Below are 19,515 nucleotides of genomic sequence, written 5' to 3' on the forward strand. Positions count from 1 at the left end.
TTATGGTAGACATTATAGACATTATATTAAAATAGATATACTGAAAATCAATAAATACCACCAACCATCTGCTGTGCAAGTGTGAGATGCATCTGCCTTTGAGTTCATTTTTTGTGAAGAAGAAGTGAAAAAGTTTTGCAAGCAGAAGTGCTCCAACGAAATCCAGCAACAAAAGCACAACAGGCTACTTTATCAAACTGTGTTTTTAATTAATGAGGTGCCAGCTGCATTATTTAGATCCAAATGTTGATCTGCTGTGTTAGGTTTGTATTTCCCGTTCAAATATGACAGTCAGTTTTTTTCATGCTGACAGAAGAACATTATAACAAACTCCCATCATTTAAAGTCTGTGTTCATTTTATTGTTTTGTGACGTTAGAAGTCAAATACAAAGTCCGTTTGTCACATCCACACACATGAGGGCACAAGTAACAGCAAATATAATGATGTACAAAGCAGGTAAAGTCATTCAAAAGAACACAGTTAAGTCAAATAACTTTTCAGTCTCAGAAATGTTTTGAAATAGTCACATCCACGTTTTCAGGTTGTTTATCACATATGTTGCAGGGCTATCATCTCCATCTGAAAACTTTGTTCACTCCAAACTTGTGTACACATCCCCCCCAGTCAGATAGGTGGGATCCAGGTCAGTGTACGCATCATTGGTGTGTGTGTAATTCATGTACACTTCACCTGCTTCAGCCTGTGGCAGATCTCCCCTAATGTAGAAAAATGTGTCACATTTGAATGATAACAAAATTCAAACCCAAACGTACATGAATGGAATTATTGTTGAATCTTTCAGGATTTTGTCCTTTTGGAGACTTACTTTGGTGATTTATCAGGTCCAGAAAAACCTTTAAGAAAACCAACAAATTAGAAAGTGCAGAACATTTACTTTGTTGGTCATCTTTTATAATCCAACGTAAACCTCAAACAGGAGTTCTTTACCTTTGGCTGTGGTGTGAGTTGTGTTCAGTGTCACACTGACTTGTTGCCTCCAGAGCCAAATCAGGATGAGCAGGAAGAGGATGCAGGCCAGGAGTGAAAAGAGAGAGGCTGCTATTCCTAAAATCTCACCGACTATAAGAATTAGAAACAGAGTTGCAGGGAAAAATCTTTCAGTCTCATGCATGTGAAACCACTCTTTCACTATGACTATGACAACTTTTACGATGGAATATTTCTCCTTTTTTTGGCTGGTTTTAGGTCCAGCCACTCTCTAATCAAGTAATTATTGAAGCTTATAAATAAATACGTTTTTCTGGACGGTAATAAACTCCAAAAGAAAAGGTAATTTCTCCAGTGGACCAAACCTGTTGTGGGCAGGGGGATAATGTAGACCGTGTGGTTTGAGCTCACACTCTCTTGACCAATGTGACGCTCACTCCGAGCACGGCAGCGGTACATCCCACTCTCCTCCGGCTTGGTGAGGGTCAGATCCGTGCCTCTGCCCACAACTGTCCAGGTATCGTTACTTCCCAGTCTGTGCCATGACCAAGAGACATCAGCAGGCATGGTGGAGGCCAAGCAGCGCATCTTCACTGTTTGACCTGCCACGACTGAGTAGCTTGGTGTGGCCACCAACTGCAGAGCAGAGAGCTTTTCTGAGGAGGAAGAACATATAGTCTCTGAGAATATTTGACTTTATCTGATGGGAATGGAGTTAAGAGGGATTCTGCACACTAACCCACTACAGTCAGCTTAATATCCTTATTGTAATCCATTTGGATCGGCGCATCAGAACACATGTATAAACCCGAGCTCACAACTGAAGTCAGAATTAGATCAGCTTTTGTTGTGACAAGTTGGAATTTCTCTGTTGTCTCATTCCAACGGAACCATCTTAAGTTAGGTATTGTTCCTGAACATGTCACAGTTACTGAGTCACCAGCCAAAATCACTGGCTTTCCATATATCCTTAAATAGAGGGTAGGAAGAGTATGCAAACTCATTTCAGTAGTAGCAACAGTTGTTGGGTGAGTAGCGAAGGTTAAGACAACTGTAAAGATCAAAACAACAAACAAGACAAACAAATATATAGTCAGTAAAAGTGTATCTTCATTTTAAACCTACTTTCAATATTCTGTTACTGAATTGACTAATAGAAATGTGCTTACCTTTGTTGGCCCTCAGAACCAACAGGAAAAAAAGCCAAAGCAACATTTTGTGTTGAGGAGACGACAAAGCAAATACCACTATGGCTTAAATGTTAAACTATGACTGAGTGAGATGCTGTTATGGAAGGTGAGCAAGGGGGAAGTGTGAGTGGGACAATAATTGAATGGGAACTATTGTATTCCATTTCCCTTCCTGTTTGTCAAGTCCAGCTCTGACAACACCGACACAAATCGCACCCTGTTGAAAGCGTCAACTTAAACATTTAATCCCAAGTAGATTTTTAAGACTGACAGAGGTCACAGGTAACCTGGATCCACAGAACGTTTAATGGGTTTTAACATTTCAGAGCCGACGGGCAAGTCTATCAGACACTCAGCATGCAGGGATTCAAACGTTTCCTATCTCAGAGAGTGGTCACCTTCAGGCTCAGGCTGTGATGACAGCTCAGATTGCTGCTGTAGGACAGTTCTGACATCAAACGTCACACCTGAGGCCAAACCTCACTAAGAGTCCAGCACGGCTCTGAAAAGTCAGCAGAAGAAAATGAAAGTTCTTCCTCCGTCTCAGTAGTAAGACTTATGTAATGTTATGGGATCCAATACAATAGGGATGCAATCGATATTTGTGAGACTGATTTGACTCACTGGTTTGTTGGTGTATCTGAATGAGCGCTAATGTCAGATTTACCCCTTATTTTGTCCACACTCTTGTATTGATATTTATATTCATATTTAGTGTTAAATGTGCTTACAGTCAAACACCCACTTCACACCTCCCCACCCACGGCACACACACTTTGGTTCAGGGGAAACATGATCCCGGTTTCGTTCTGTTCATTGGTCTGACCTCTTAACATCCATCCACCATCAGCCTTCTAACCCTAACCCAACCCCTAACCCTCCTCAGTGACAGAGATTATTCTGGTCAGGTAGCTTCTTCACAGGGTGTGTGTTCTGACTTCAGCAGCTCATGTTGTTACAGGGAAAATTTCAATACACATTGCTTTAGCCTGTAAACTGCATTCAGATAAAATGAGAAAGTGGCCTCTTGCATCGTGCAATAGCAACAGTTGCTGAAATAAACACTGAAAGGTTTTACTCAGAGATACTTTGTTATTGCTGGGTGCACAGACGCCTCCCATGCAGTAGATGAGAAGTTTTATAAACAGTATGATATGTAGCATGAATCCAACCAGTATCTGCATGTTGAAGTCATCCACGCTCGTATTTACCATGTCAGCACAGGAGTCTCGACTTCACTTCCAGTACACAGATGAAATAAAGAGATGGCCAACTGTACTCACTGTCACATAACTGGTTTGATAAGTGGCATTAAGATGGAGTTTTATCATTTCATTTTTTTTTATTTTATTCCTCCATGTACGAATCTGAATGCCCTTTAGATACTACCAAAAGGAATCATGCAAAAAGAACTGGACACCCCACTTTACCTCAAAGAATTACATATTTCAATTAGAGCAAAGCAATATAATCAAGCCTCAGCCCATTTCTAAAGAAATATATCAATAATTGTCACCTTAACCTTTGTTGATGTTTAATGAATCTTTGGAAAATGCTTTGTTTCCACTGAAGGTGAGTAAGAAGATGTTGTACAAAATCTACTAACTTACAGTCAGGAACACCAGTAGCTATGAAACACAGTCTTGATCTAAATATAAGCCTGAGTTTAAAACATAATTATCCCAATGCGCATATCTGTAATTAGTAATTTAGATTTTATTGTCTTCTTAAGGTCTTTCCATTAAGAGTCAGTAATTGCTGTACAGTCTGTCACATATATGATTTAACAAGGCCCATTCTCCTCAGTGAGTCATGACTGGGCTATTAGCCTCAATGAGGAGAATTAATTACCTAATGTAAATACAAATTTGACAGCTGTTTTACTTCATAAGAACCTCATTGGTTTGCCTTCATCCTTCTTTACATAGTCCATATAAAGCCGATTTCTATTAAAATCATCCAGGAAAATCCCCAGTGCACATAAATGGTAGGAAATTAATAAACTGGTTCTTATTCTCCAGTATTTAATCAGCTAGAGCCAGTGTGCAGTAACACGCCTTTACCACACGAGGGAGAAAGAGGCTATAGTGGAAGACACTGGATGCGTGTCAATATTTATGTTGCTGAATCTGCAAAAGAAAGTTAATCATGGGAAAATATGAGCAGAGCAGAGAGCAAATGCGCCACAGGATCAGATAAATAAACGTAAATAAAACCTGGGGATGAAATTAAATAACACGATTCATGTTCATGTGGTTTAGGCAGAATCAGAGCCTCACAGGAATTAAAATGCTGTCTTTACATAGACGAATGCATAAATAATTCATACATACATTAATATGTTTGCATGTTTCTTTATGTACTTCAACAATAAACACACATGCAAAACAACAACAACAAAGCTGCGCACGCACACCCACCCACAGATCTCATTACATCGTCCATTGGCAGGAGGGCCACATTGGTGTCTGTGCTGAGAACCAACAGGCTTGACTACAGCCAGCAGCACAGGCAGAATAATGAACAAGAAGTAATGAATAATAGAAGAATAATGACACGAGAAAAAGACACACTTATATACACACGTATAAAGCCAGACGCAGATAATTAAACAAAATGACCATTTATCTTTCTCTCACAAAGAGAGTAGAAAGAAAGGGGACGGGGGGTCTTCTGTCCCCGATGGCAAACACAACTTCATTAAGAGGAGGTCACAGATGGCTACGGGGGGAATACAATCTCTCCCGTCTAGCACAAAAATTAAAAAACGTTTAGCTCTCAGGATGTAGGAGAATATCAGATCGCCCCAAAAATTAAAAAATGTTAACGAAAACAATACAATTACTTCACATATGGAAAACTGATACTTCCGTTGCTTCAAAGGCTCCATTTTAATGCCACTTCAAACCAGTCCACAGAGTGTACAGTTGTGTATCACTTAATTTCATCTGTGTACTGGAAGTGAAGTTGAGACTCCTGTGCTTACAAGGCAAACAAAAGCTTTGATGACTTAAATATGCAGATACTTGGATTCATGCTACATATCATACTGTATATTAATCTTCTTGTCTATTGCATGGGAGGCGTTTGTGCACCCAGCACAAGTACCTCTGAGTTAAACATTCAAGTGTTTATTATAGCAACTGTAGCAAGATGCAAGAGGCCACTTCCTCATTTTATCTGAATGCAGTTCCGATTGTGTGAACAGGCTCAAGCAATGTGTGTTGAAACTTTCCCTGCAACAACATGAGCTGCTGAAGTCAGAAGACCCACCCTGTGAAGAAGCTACCTGACCAGAATAATCTCTGTCACTGAGGAACAGAGACGGCTGATGGTAGATGGATGATAAGTGGTCAGACCAATAGAGAGAATGAAACCAGGAACCCTTGTTTCCCCTCAACCAAAGTGTGTGGTGGGTTGGGCGGTGTGAAGTGGTTGTTTGACTGTAAGCACATTTAAAAACTAAGTATGAATATAAATACAAGACTGTGGACAAAATAAGGGGTAAATTTTGACATTAGAGCTCATTCAGATACACCAACAAACCACTGAGTCAAATTTGTAGAGTCTCACAAATATGGATTGCATCCCTATTCTATTGGATAATGTATTGGATTGAAGTCTTACTACTGAAACGGAGGAAGAACTTTCATTTTCTTCTGCTGACTTTTCAGAGCCGTGCTGGACTCTTAGTGAGGTTTGGCCTCAGGTGTGACGTTTGATGTCAGAACTGTCCTACAGCAGCAATCTGAGCTGTCATCACAGCCTGAGCCTGAAGGTGACCACTCTCTGAGATAGGAAACGTTTGAATCCCTGCATGCTGAGTGTCTGATAGACTTGCCTGTCGGCTCTGAAATGTTAAAACCCATTAAAAGTTTTGTGGATCCAGGTTACCTGTGACCTCTGTCAGTCATAAAAATCTACTTGGGATTAAATGTTTCAGTTGAAGCTTTCAACAGGGTGCGATTTGTGTCGGTGTTGTTATGAGCTGGACTTGACAACTTTGGTTGTTTGTTGATGGAAAGGGAAGACAATAGTTCCCATTCAATTATTGTTCCACTCAACTTCCCCCCTGCTCACCTTCCATAACAGCATCACACTCATAGTTTAACATTTAAGCCATAGTGGTATTTGCTTTGTCGTCTCCTCCACACAAAATGTTGCATTGGCTTTTTTTCCTGTTGGTTTTGATTGACAACAAAGGTAAGCACATTTCTATTATTGCAGTAACAGAATATTGAACATAGGTTTTGAATGAAGAAACACTCTTACTTACTATGTATTTGTTTGTCTTGTGCTTTGTTGTTTTTTTCTTTACAGTTGTCTTAACCTTCGCTAATGCTCCCAATACTACAACTACGACCTACATTACCACCACAACATCTATTGCCATTACTATTGGTAATTCTACTGCAAAGACTACTCCTACTCTCCAATTAATCACATTTGGAAAGCCAGTGATTGTGGCAGTTGACACAATGTCTGTGAAATTTTCAGGCACAATACCTGAGAGATAAGATAGTTTCGTTAGAATGAGAAATTCCAACTAGTCCCAACAAATTCTGACTTCTTATACCTGTGTTCTGATGAGTCTATCAGAAAAGATTACAGTGTTTGTAAACACCCTATGAGATCATTGCAATTTCAATCTACTTGTATTCTACCTCAGGGTCTACGTATAAAGTTTAACAACAATAGCATTAATAATACAACCTTCTTTCTTTCTCTCTATCTCTCTCTCTCCCCCCTCTTTCTGTATAAAAAAATATCTCCAAAATACCCTACAATTGTATGCTCAATGTCATGTAAAATGTTTCTTCAATAAAAAAAATAGCAAAAAAAAAAAGATTACAGTAGGGTTACGTAAAACCAGCCAAAAAAAGGAGAAATATTCCATTTTAAAAGTTGTCATAGTCATAGTGAAAGAGTGGTTTCATAAGTAGTTTCATAATTTTCCAACCATGATTCTTCTGTGACCTGTGTGAGACTGAAGGATTTCCCCCTGCAACTCTGTTTCCAATTCTTATAGTTGGTGAAATTTTAGGAATTGTAGCCTCTATCTTTTCACTCCTGGCTTGCTCCCTCCTCCTCTTCATCCTGATTTGGCTCTGGAGGCAACGAGTCAGTGTGACACTGAACACAACTCACACCACAGCCAAAGGTAAAGGACTCCTGTTGAGGTTAACGTTGGATTACAAAAGATGACCTACAAAGTCAATGTTCTGCAGTTTTCAATTTGTTGCTTTTCTTAAAGGTTTTTCTGGACCTGATAAATCACCAAAGTAAGTCTCCAAAAGGACAAAATCCTGAAAGATTCAACAATAATTCCATTCATGTATGTTAGGGTTGGAATTTGTTATCATTCAAATGTCATCTGACACATTTTTCTACATTAGGGGAGATCTTCCACAGGCTGAAGCAAGCAAGGTGTACATGAATTACACACACGCCAATGACCCAGAATCCCCCTATGATGATGTGATCTCCATTCGAGTCCGATAGCCTGCAACACATGTGAATGTAAAGACACTCTGAAAACTGTGCACTGTATTTGAACAATTTTAAAAATACAACGCAGCATGTGTCCCTGTGTGCCTTTTTAATGAATCTACATGTTTTTGTACATGATTATATTTTCTGGCGACAAAGTGACAAAACAACAAATTAACACAGAATTTTAATGATGAGAGTTTGATATAATGTTCTTCTGTCAGCGTAAAAAAAGTACAAAATTGCACGTTGCACATATTTAAGGGGAAATACAGAACTAACTAATTGAAATAAGGATAAACATGAGGTATAGCTGCAATGTTGCAATACTGGACATTATAGGAGAATACTGTTTTTTACGCCCTCTTCTCTGGTTTCATAATACAACTCACGACTGTCCAATTACAGCCAAAAAACCTCTGATCCCACCCACTGGAGATATTCATCTCATTATGTCGCACTTTATATATATAATCTTAACTATGGCAGGCAAAGCACCCAGAACATCCAAACGATCTATGCTGGAGTATGGTAGCTACTGTTCTCAGCGCTCTGCTTTGTACAGTTCAACATTTGGATCTAAATAATGCAGCTGGTAACTCACCAGTTATATCACAGATTGATCAAGTTACCCGTTGTGGTTTTGTTGCTGGGTTGCGCTCAAGCACTTCTGCTTTCAAAACTTCTTCTTTTTCACTTCTTCTTCACACATAATGATCTCAAAAGGCTGACGCATCTCACACTTGCACAGCAGACGGTCTCTATGCAAATAATGCATTTCAGACCATATAGACCATAAAATAAATTACATTCACTGATGAACAAAATGCTGTTAACTTTGAGCACTGGCTGCATGTGAGGTGGAGCCTTTTTACACAGATACTCTATATTTACATCTTTATACAAACTATTTCATATATTTGACTATATATTCGAGTTTAATTCATCCTGTTGATTCTCACTGTGGATTTTCTGGCTCTGGTTCCTGCTGTCCATCATAGAGATGGTTGTCTGTGAGCACCCTTCTCCCTTTACCACCTTTTTAATATGAGCCATCATGATGTTTCTAAACTTTCCAGTGGCAAAAAAATAAACCACAGGATCCAAAATGCAGTTGAGGCCCATGAGAAGCAGTGTGATCTGATGTGCATCGTTGAGGGCCTGGCGGGTCTCCTGACTCCAAACCACACTGCCCCAGCCATCTTTGATATCCAATACTGCCAGTGTCCAGAAGCCTTGAATTGCATGGTGGGGCAGGAAGCACACAACAAACACTCCCACCACTGCACACAGCATCTGGAGGGCCCTCCGTTTCACCCCCCTGGGCCTTTTGCCTGAGAAGGACATGCTGGTGGACTTCTTTGATGTAGCTGTGTCAGACCTGAGTCCTGATTGAGAGGCTGGCTGAGCGATCAAAGCTCGAGCAATAAGGAAATTACACACCACTACCAGGAGAAAGACGATATAAAAAATCCCAATAATTGCAAAGTGGATGTATGCCGTAGGCCTCTTCTCTGAATCACTCTGGTTCTGGTACCCCTCGAAACATCGTTTTTGGTTCTTCTCGTCAACATTGATACTTGGATTTATCAGGGATGGAACAGCCATCGCCACAACCAACAGCCAGATGGCAAAGCTCACTGCAATCCCGCGGCGCCTGTGGTCTGAGGAGGCGGCGTTCAGAGGCTTGGTGACAGCCCAGTAACGGTTGACACTGATGGCTCCAAGAAAAAGGATGGAGCAGTAGGTGTTGATGAAGAACATCGAGCCAGCCACCCGACACATGATGTCTGAGTAGACCCAGTCGCCATGACGACTATAATAGCCGACCCAGAAGGGAAGGACACAAACAAACAGGAGATCAGCAATTGTCAAGTTGGCCATGTAGATGCGGATTTCACCCATGGAGTTGGCCTGACGGAGGCAGCGGAGGATGAAGAGGACGTAAATATTAGCAATGAAACCTAGAATGAAGGTGATGCCGTAGGAAGCTGAGAGGAGGAGATAACGAAACTCAGAATCCAGGAAGCTTCCATTGCTGGCAGCATTAGAAACCTCTGGCTGTGAAGTCAAAAACTGCATTTCTGTCTGTGGGAGCCAAAGCATATAGAAGCGCATATTAATACCAGGCCCATTTTGACACTGAGAACATCAGTGCTAAACAACAGACCTTTATTCGAAGCAAGATGAATACTGGTATTAACCTTGACATCTATTCTGCAACATGAATGAATTGAGTGAATGTGAGGAATATCCATATCAAACTAAATCAAAACAAAGAATACCTTAACATGTGCCTTGGGAAAAAAGAACTGTACATTTTATTTTGGCTTATTTTCATCTAATCACACAGTATTTACAAACCATAGAGGAGAATATAATTTGTATAAAAACATTGAATGTTAAATTGAGTATGGCCTATTTAGCGCATATTGCACTTTATAATTGAATTTGAACTGCAACGAAGTGTAGGAAATATAAGAGAGACGTTTCGATCTTCCTCTTCTAACCTAAGTAATTTCAATAATATCACTCTATACCCCCTGGAGAAGAAGTGAGACATGCAAAATGCACAAGAATGTCATCAATGTTAAACGTAATAGCTTATGGTGATAACACAGTGTATATGAGGGGGAAGACACACCCACATGTGGCGCAAACCACCCAACTACAGCCTGGAGTCGACCTTTACCACTGTTTAGTAATAGAAAAAAATTTGGCAGTACGTCCTGTTTCCTGTTTCCTATTCATTTACTGTCCTTAACACGTACAAACATCACTACGCCCAGTTTAGTTTGTCACACTGAGGTCTTATTTTAGATATTGATACATTACATGCACACATACATGTACATACATCTGAATATATATGTAATCATCACATAATCTCAAGTCTGTCTGATTAATCTTCTTAGCTTTCAGCAGCGACTGTGTGCAGCAAATTGAGAATAAGGGTCTTACCATGGTGAGCAGAGGGACCTTTTGTGTGATTCTCCTTTTTTTTGGTGATTTTATTTTTTTTACTTCAAGTTCGACTTAAACACCCACAGTAGTCTGGATCAGCTCAGATGAACAGTTTTCCCCTTGTAGGTTTCTGTACGATGCAAGGACATGTTGGAGCCTGTTAGCTGACATCATTTTCATTTATCATTCACGGTAAAATGAATCAGCACTAAAACTCGCAATGACAATGGAAAATTAATTCATGTCTTTCAATCACTTTTAATTATCATATGCTTTACAAACTGGATATCCTTCCAATAATATTAACATTCTAAGAATATGTTATATTGCTTTGATTTGACACTTTCTTAATATAACAATGATGAAAGGATCACACAAAAGGTACCCAGCAAGTGCAAATCTTCTTACCAGTCTGCTTCTTCTCTCAGGATGTGAACACCAGTCGCTATAAAATACAGTTCAGAAAACTGTCACGGGGTGTGTGTGTGTGTGTGTGTGTGTGCCTGCGTGCGTGTGTCTGACTGTGTGGGATCGTGAGAGCCTCAAGTGTCAAGAGTAAGAAGGTGTGAACGTCTTGGGGAAAACCCATATGGTGCAACAATTGAAACACCACTCATTCAGCTCTTAAATTCATAAAAGCACTTTTACAGGTTTTTGTTTCCTGCTTTGAAAATATATTAGCATTTAATGTGGTGTCTACATAAGAATAAATGAAAGATTAAATGTGTTTTCAAAAAGGAAAATACAGAAACCAAAGTTTGTTGTACAGATGTATGTCCTTAAACTACTTCTCTTTAATTATATCAGATTACACATCACATTATATACTGAATATTAAAATTGATCCAGAAATGTATTCCTTTGTACTGGGAGTCAAAAAAGAGAGACATAGTAGAATTCCATAAAGCTTACATGGGAGAAAGACCTCCAAACAAAAAACATGAAGCTCTGTAAATTCCCCAATGACATGCAATACATCCCTTCAGCTGTCACTTATGCTAATCCAACCAAATGCAAATGTTTAAAATCAAACATGATTATCACAATGTGCACATCTGTAAATAGTCATTTAGGTTGTATTGTCTTTTTAAAGTCCTTCTATTAACAGTCAGTAATTGCTGTACAGACTGCCACACAAATGATTTAACAAGACCCATTCTCCTCAGTGAGTCATGACTGGGCTATTAGCCTCAATGAGGAGAAATAATTACCTAATGTAAATTCAAATTTGTTTAACCTAATAAGAACCTCATTGGTACGCCTTCGTCCTTCTTTATATTGTCCATATAAACCCAATTTCTATTAAAAACATCCATGAAAATCCCCAGTTCACGTAAATGGTAGGAAATGACTATAAATAAAGAGTTTGGTATTCTCCACCAATATTTAAGCATCTGGAACCAGTATGTGCCAACACACTTTTACCACAAGGGGGAGAAAGAGGCTAAGAAAAGCTTTCAACTCTTTCCAGTAACTCTTAACAGTGTGGTTTGAGGCCAGGTGAGGAGCGAGTGAGGACCCGCAACCCTCAAATGTGTGATTCACCACCTTCACTCTGAATCTGTAATCAGCATCGGCCTCCCCACCACCCACCCAACTCCCCTACCCACGCTCTCCTAACCTGTGGTAAACATTTAATTCAAGCTCCCTATACAAGCACACAACACATCCTCCTCTCCCTGGTGCCACAGTGTAATTCCCAGATTAAGGTTAACTAGCCTCCCGACCTAACTGCTGTTATTATGGCTTGGCAGAGGAACAAGAGAACAGAGCTTTTCGGTGGTTGTGCCCCTGGCTGCCAGACGTGCTGTGCCACTGGTGGGCATGCAGGCTTACGCTATAAAATGTTTTCACAATGCATCTTGCTGGTTGAGGTTTGGGTGTGGATTTGAAAGATTCCACAGCGAGTAACTAAGATTTGTTTTGGCCATGAAATGGAGAACAGCTTGTGTGAGATGTGGTTCGCTTCAATGCACACTGTTACTTAATGCTGTTTTTACATAAATGGTTTTAGATCATTTCACTCCAAATACGGCCATCCTGTGTTTCGGCGATACACTCTGGCTCGTGCTTGCATGCCACCTCATTCTTCTCTTAAATAAATTCTTTTGTAAGGCTTATGAGGGCTTATGGGGGGAAAGAATTAGACATGGATCTATGCAGGCGATCCCTGATGTTCTGCACTGCTGCATAGGTCAGTCTGTGGAATCTTTCCTCTCAACAACCATTGGACAAGAGAAGGAGAAGTTGTGCTCTCAGCCCAGGTGTGCAGAGATGCAGTGAGGGGGCTCTGCATGCCAGGACCTCAATGGCTTTTTATGGGATAGTGAGCTGTATAGTCAAATGAGTTGTACATTCCACGGGGAGGGAGGAAGAGAGGAAGGGAGGGCACCTTTTGTACCATCAACACCTTTTCACCTTTCACTTCCAGATTTATTTTTCATTCAATACATTAGAGGGGTTGTAAGGAAAGTAAATGACTCATTAAGATGGGTAAGTCAAGGGGTGAGGCTGGTGTAAGGTAAGGAGAGTAGTTAGTGCCTGGCAGAGGGTTCAAGGCAGAGACAGCCTTTCTCGTCGGCAGTATTGCTGCATGCCGGAGGCTATGGTTTAAGGAATGTCCCCCTGCAGTGAGTAAGAGACAGCAATGGGAGGGCGTAGTAGTCAGACTGAGCCATCTGTACCTTGAGACAATATAGGATGTGACAGGAAGAGAGGGATTTTTTTATGTCCATCAAAAGGATTGCCTCTCCATCTCTCTCTCTCTCTCTCCAGTAAGGACTCATATAGTCACAGTTTACTGCAAGTCAAGGACGCTGCCCATTGCCATCACCATTTAATGGTTTAAACAGTATTGTGAATGGTTGATCGCATTACATCGCCACTTTCCACCACATGACAATATGACCCTCATTCATATCAGGTACAGCCCACACTGAGAGGACAGAGCTCATTAATCCTTATCTCCACTGTAAAGGGCTTAAAGCATAAGCCTTTCTCAAAGCAAGGATTCATTGTAAGCCATAAGATGGGAAAAGTTTCCCTCTGCTTTTAAACTAATTTCAAAGTTCTTTTATAATCGTTTTGCTGTCAAAAGGTCATCGCGAAGTGACAATTGACATGATCTTTGCTGTCAGAACTACAGGCTGCTTCTGCTTTAGGCAATCTATGCAGGATTATTTAGGATTGTTCAACTGTTGCAGACAATACAAGTAACTTTAGATAAGATTAAGTATTAGTATAATTTATAATGCAAACAGTGAACAAATTGGGGATTTGGTATTTGACACGAGACAGGAAATTTGGTTATTCTTAGTTTTACAAGTTGAAACAAACTGTCTCACTGTACATTTGTTGAAATAACTTAGTTGGTAAAGGATGTTTGTGATTAGGAAGGATGTTGGCTTGGGATACAGCTCTTCCTGAAAGAGCTTGTGTGTGTCTGTGTGTTTAACAGTAAGTTCTGTAGTGAGGTGACCTTTATGCATTAGACTGCAGTCTATGGTATGCATTTTCATTTTATACCTGTTAAAGTCATATATCATAAATGTCAGAAACCTGCCTGTGGACAAGCCGAACCTCTCAGAATGCATGAAAACACACAGACGCGTAATAAATGAGGTATTTTTATGTCTGTCTTGGCTTATATATTCTGCTACTGTATAAGGTCAGGAGTCTCACACATACATACGCACTCTCACACACACACACACACACACACTGACACACACACCTGTGCTTGTCTTTCCTGCTGTGGCATTCAGGTGTCTGGGCATGCCTGGCTATGCCTTTGGCTTGCAGCAGCTTCTGAAAGGATTTAATTTCTCGTTTATAATTTGGTATCTTTGGCTTGAGAGAGCAAACGTAACATTATTTACACCTCGCCCAGCCCATTATCTCAAATGATATGATTAGAGCAATATAGACATTTGAGAGGTAGGAATGTTAAATGTGGGGCTTGGCAGTGAGAAGTTCCATGAAGGATTGTTTTTATTAAAGTCACAGCAGACACATTCAAGGTCACTGAGGAATGGGAAGCTTTTGTTAACGCTTTCATTCTTATCTTTTTCACACAGAACAACAAAACTCAACTGCAGATATATATTTGAAAAGTTACATGGCAATATATCTTTAAGGGAAAACGCTGGAGGGGTGTGTTTCCACTGCTGGTGACCCCAGACTGCTACATGAATCAGTATTTCACAAGAATTAGTCTATGGCCAAGAGATAGAAAACAAACACCTCATTGTGTTAGTGTGAGTGGGCATGATCTTCACCTGCTTATATGGCTGCCTAAAGTCATAAGAATTATATGGTATCGCGTTATCTTATTGAATGATATAGAGACAATCAAGACCGGATAAGGAATTTATTTCCCTGTTATCCAATTGCTGCGATAATTAGAGTAAATCAGACATGTCCAAATGTTATCATCTTTTACACCATCTGGCACCAGGGACTGAGAAAACTAAAAATGTGTGCTCAGACCATAGTATGTTGAGTCCAGGTTCAGTGAGTGGCATCTGGGTTGCAGTGAGTGACAGAATTTATTGATCCACACGTCTGTCTTGTAGTTAAGCTGCGCTGGACTTGGACGGCGGAGAGGAGAGCGGTTTGGCCTGGCTCTAAGCTGAATAACTCTCTGACATGAGAACACAACACCATCTCGCACTTGTCTGTAGATGGAACTGATAAAGGCTGATTTCAGTGTTGGCAACCTGTTCATTAAGGGATTTCTTAAGGTAGGGGTAAGACAGATAATGAGAAATGCAGTAAAATACTCACATTGGCCTAGAAGATAAGGGGTTTCTAAACAGTGTTTCCCAAAATAATGTAAGGCGACCAAGAGACAATGCAGTACAGTTTTCACATATTTTGTCATATCCACTTACTGAGTTTCCAATGATCTGCAAAAAAGGCAATACCCCCTTTTCATGCTCCAGTGGATACTTGAGGTGGGATCAGAATACTCAGTGATTAAGATTAAAGAGAGCTTACTTTACTTTAATGGTGTTGTATATCCCCAGTTCTTTAACTCTAATAGCAATATAATGTGGCTATAGAGGCTTATACTGTGTATTGGGTTCACAATGGTAAGTTTAATGCTGACCTCAAAGTGTTTTAATCCTCTGGTCCTATGGCATGCTAATAGTGGGACTTTCTACAGATGTGTGTGCGTGTGTGTGTGTTCGTGTGTGTTCGTGTGTGTGTGTGTGTGTGTGTGTGTGTGTGCGCGCGCGCGCGCGTGCGTGTGTGTAACTTGGAATATTCACATACACTCCGTCTGCATTCATTCTTCCCCACCGGCCAGACTTTGCGTAGATGTGGGGGGAGAGAGGCGGGACCTCGCAGCCGGGAAGGGCGTTCTCTTTGCGGTCAGACCGGGCAGAGTCATCCCGAGGGGTGGGTCCTCCGGCAGCAGAAAAGGAAAACCCACCTTTTTTTCATTGTTAGGGACGCACTGGAATGTGATGGTTTGATCTGAACGGGCCCGGGAGGGGAACAGTACAGAGGAGAGAGTACCAACGAATGCTACTCGGGCAAAAGGGGGGGAAATCCGAGCAACCGACCCCGCTCTCCCTTCCGCCACTCCGGGCTCGTCCGGTAGCAGGAGGATATGTGGATGAACTTGTCCTCGCCGTGTCGACAGCAGCGTTCCCGACCGTCCGCATGAGCTCAGACCGTGTGAAGTTGTGGATTTACCGCTGCGTGCTCCCGACTCTCCGGAGGAGCCGCTAAGGTAAAGTTAGCTTCTTGTGTTGTTATTATTATTATTTTGTAGCTTGTTTTGTGTTTAATGGGGACGTTAAATCAGGGGCCGAGGGCTCAAATAGAGGCTTCCTGAACTGGACCCAGTCAGTCGGGACTGCAGAAGTCTGAACTGCGGCAAGTTTTTCTACCCTCTTCCTCCTCCTCCTCCTCCTCTGCTCCCGTCTTAGCCAAAAGGAAGCATCCAGGACTGCGGAGAAAACCCCGGCTGGCTAAAATGTAGCGATACACACGCAGGCGCCACCATATTTTGTAAACCCACCACAGTTACGATAGTTGGTACATTTCGTGACACATTTTTAGGCTTTTACGCGTTGAAAGAATAACGTGAGGACATAAAACACGGGCTACTGCATAACAAACAGCGGCCAGGATTCATTGTGATTCATAGTTTGTTTGGGGATATACTCTAAAATATACAAAATGATTCAAATGTGAGTGTCCAAGTTTGTTTGTGTCGGTAAAGAGAGATTATATGCGTAGTTGAAAACATGAAGTCGACATGTTTCGTCGCTCAGTACTGTGTCTATACTGTTTCGACGTCATTCAGAATTTTTCGGGTTGTTTTCAAAATGAAGTCCAAATGTTTCAGTGTGTCTCGCTGTCATTCAGTCGCATGTCAGGACTGTGTAAACCACACACACACACACACACACACACACACACACACACACACACACACACACACACACACACACACACACACAGACATACATATACACACACACACGTCTGTTCGCTTTCCCTCAGGATATTTGGATAAAGTGGCAGATAAACAATGTGTACCCATACTGGAAAATGTAAAAGAATATGGCCTAGTCTGCATGGTTAATCTGTGTTTTGAGTTGTTCAGATGTATTTCAAGTGTGTTTGCAGGTGTGGGAATGACATATAAGCACATACACACACTTAAACAGACTCAATTTCAACACTAAACTGTCACGACAGAGTTTGAAAGCTGTTATAGGAATATTATTTACATGTCAGAGCAGCACCACTTGAAGGAAACGTGATTTTACATTAAGAAGAAATATCGTCTGTTTTTAGGCAGAGCCCTAATCTGTTCAACAGTTTGAGTTCAACAATAATTAAGCCATGTTGACAGCCGCTGGAAGAGATTCCTGAATAATGATTAATGAGTCGTACACGTTTTTGTGTGTGTGCAGAGTTAATTTCAGGCTTTGGATTTGGACAACTTTGACATAATCAATCAACAGTGACTGAGCACTGTTGAACTGAAGAGTCTATGGATCATTCTTAACTTGCGGCGCTCTGGTGGCAAGGTTGGCTTCCTCTGTATGTGTCTGTGTGTTTCCATTTGTTTTCCTTCACATGTGATGGAATGTGTTGTGCTGCATACACTGCACATATGTGAAAACAAGGTGGCAGAACTCAAACGTCTGAACAGTATGGGCCCTGTGTGTGCTTTCTCACTAGAACAGTTGTGTGTGTGTGTGTGTGTGTGTGTGTGTGTGTGTGTCAACAGCAGAAATAGGTAGCAGCAGTGGTAGAATACTAATCTGCCAGGTGGGGCTCGTAAAGAGCAGCAGAGGGAGGGAGGGAGGGAGGGAGGGAGATGGAGGGGACCTGCCTTGACCTGTTTCAGACATGAAGGAGACGAAAAATCACTGATGACTTTCCAGTAAGGCTTGCACTCTCAGCCAGCTGTACGTAATAGCAGCTACCAGTTTGTGCAAAGCCATTCTTCCCATGATCACTGCACAGTAAGCACTTGTGAGGCAACTTGTCTTGGTGGTAAAGATGTGTTTTTGTGCACAGCCACGTGTGATGGGCTTTCCTCTGGTATGTTGGAGGATTATTACACCGCATGGAGAGGGAATGACCTTTTCCATACGTTGTCTGCAGCTCAGTAATATGCTGTCAAGTTGGAAATGTGTGGAAAATGCAAAAGGAAAATCAAATGAGAGATGCAGGAAAGTGAAGAGTGAGATGTCTAGATTTTCCCTGTAATCACTGCTTGATCCATGAATTTCCTCCCTTGGTAAGTTACTTAAGGTTCGTGTTGTCCCTCAGTAGGAATAATCACAGTTGGATCCCCCTTGACCTTTGCCCATTGAGCTGAACATGATCGCTCAGTTCTTACTGTCGACACAGTTGGAAGTAGTATTCTGTGATCTCCCAACTGCCAAAACTGAAAGTTGCTCATACTCTGAGCGTGCTTGTCCGGTAGTCCAGAGTTGTCGCCTGCCATGCAGAGTAATAATCATACCCCTTCTCCCCTTTTACGACCTACGCTATACCACGCATGATTGGTTTTCCACTCCGCAAAACGCTGCGACCGCCCCATGAAACTGCCTGCACTGCTTTGGGTGAAACCAAAAACTAATCATTATGGGTGTCCAATAAGGGTAATTATCAGACTAAGCACTGGACCTGGGGATTACAGAGTGGCTAAATGACTGCTCTGGGGATTAAATTAAAATATTGAGGTTTTCTGCCTGGGAGAATCAAACCGCCGGGGAATGTCGGACCCAGCCTCTCCAGTGGAAGCATTACTGTGCCACTTTGCACATCAGTGTTTGCAGTGGTCCCTGGTGTGAGTGTTATAGGACCGCGTCGGTGTGGAATTACGCAGATGTTGCCGTTGTGTTTTGTCTTGAATATTGGAAAGACGGAGCAGCCAAAACATTTTGAATCCCCAACCTGTGTTATTATAAAGCCACTGGAAAAAAAACACGACGTAGAAAAAAATGAATAGTTAGCTAATATTACTGGCCACTCCAGCTGGTAAATAAACACTGCAAGGCAGTTTGAAATGTCAGTGATAGCTTGTGTTCTCTCAAAGGGAATACATGGGAAAAGGAAAGTGAGCACCTACATGAGCAGATGAGCGTCTTGGGCATTCTTCCTAATGTGGTGTAATGGATAGCTTGGATAGAATTAGGCCTGGATGCTGCTGGTGTTGGTTATTGGTGATAGACACTCACTTTTAGCCTCGGTAACCCTCTCACCCAGGAATAGAGCAGTGAAGGGTGCACACAGGACCACGTTGTAGGCCTCCTCGAAATAGCACAGATGAATCACGGGCTCTTCCAGGCTTGTATTTAAGCCCACACACAGCCTGCGAGTGCATCCTTTGTGTGTGTGTTTTGTGATAATGTAATAATGGGCTCAGTATCCGGGACAGAGGC

At 41.4% G+C, this 19,515-nt stretch overlaps 3 protein-coding genes and 1 long non-coding RNA gene across 5 annotated transcripts in view; 2 read left to right on the plus strand and 2 right to left on the minus strand.

Moving 5' to 3' along the window:
• Positions 1-353: 353 nt before the first annotated feature.
• LOC143006287 (uncharacterized) lies at positions 354-2,244 on the minus strand. The gene is made up of 5 exons (XM_076157668.1): positions 2,120-2,244; positions 1,316-1,606; positions 951-1,082; positions 829-856; positions 354-718 (listed from the first exon to the last, which is right to left on the minus strand). The coding sequence occupies exons 1-5, from the start codon at positions 2,163-2,165 to the stop codon at positions 595-597; spliced, it is 621 nt and encodes a 206-aa protein (XP_076013783.1). The 5' UTR covers positions 2,166-2,244; the 3' UTR covers positions 354-594.
• A 3,979-nt stretch (positions 2,245-6,223) lies between these two features.
• Positions 6,224-7,843, plus strand: LOC143006405 (uncharacterized). Its single transcript, XR_012964262.1, has 5 exons — positions 6,224-6,343; positions 6,461-6,541; positions 7,170-7,301; positions 7,395-7,422; positions 7,537-7,843. It is a non-coding gene; the product is annotated as an uncharacterized LOC143006405 (long non-coding RNA).
• A 78-nt stretch (positions 7,844-7,921) lies between these two features.
• On the minus strand, positions 7,922-11,120 carry ptafr (platelet-activating factor receptor). Its single transcript, XM_076157851.1, has 3 exons — positions 11,003-11,120; positions 10,592-10,724; positions 7,922-9,718 (listed from the first exon to the last, which is right to left on the minus strand). Exons 2-3 carry the CDS (start codon positions 10,592-10,594, stop codon positions 8,555-8,557), a joined length of 1,167 nt encoding a protein of 388 aa, XP_076013966.1. The 5' UTR covers positions 10,595-10,724; positions 11,003-11,120; the 3' UTR covers positions 7,922-8,554.
• Positions 11,121-15,966: 4,846 nt separating this feature from the next.
• luzp1 (leucine zipper protein 1) overlaps positions 15,967-19,515 on the plus strand; it is a 41,562-nt gene continuing 38,013 nt past the window's right edge. For both annotated transcript variants that reach the window (XM_076157499.1, XM_076157500.1), the window contains exon 1: positions 15,967-16,334. The gene's annotated coding sequence lies outside the window, so the exon portion shown is untranslated. The remainder of the gene's footprint in view (positions 16,335-19,515) is intronic.

Source organism: Genypterus blacodes, unplaced genomic scaffold (genome assembly GCF_046128005.1).
Source record: "Genypterus blacodes isolate CSIRO-AG114 ecotype Tasmania unplaced genomic scaffold, CSIRO-AGI_Gbla_v1 ptg000073l_1, whole genome shotgun sequence".
Lineage (NCBI taxonomy): Eukaryota > Metazoa > Chordata > Actinopteri > Ophidiiformes > Ophidiidae > Genypterus > Genypterus blacodes.

Coding starts and splice junctions, on each gene's coding strand:
- LOC143006287 (XM_076157668.1), bottom strand. CDS start 2,165: ATGTTGCTTTGGCTTTTTTTCCTGTTGGTTCTGAGGGCCAACAAAG. Junction 857..950: donor AACTCACACCACAGCCAAAG/GTAAAGAACTCC, acceptor GTTTTCTTAAAG/GTTTTTCTGGACCTGATAAA. Junction 719..828: donor GGACCTGATAAATCACCAAA/GTAAGTCTCCAA, acceptor TTTCTACATTAG/GGGAGATCTGCCACAGGCTG.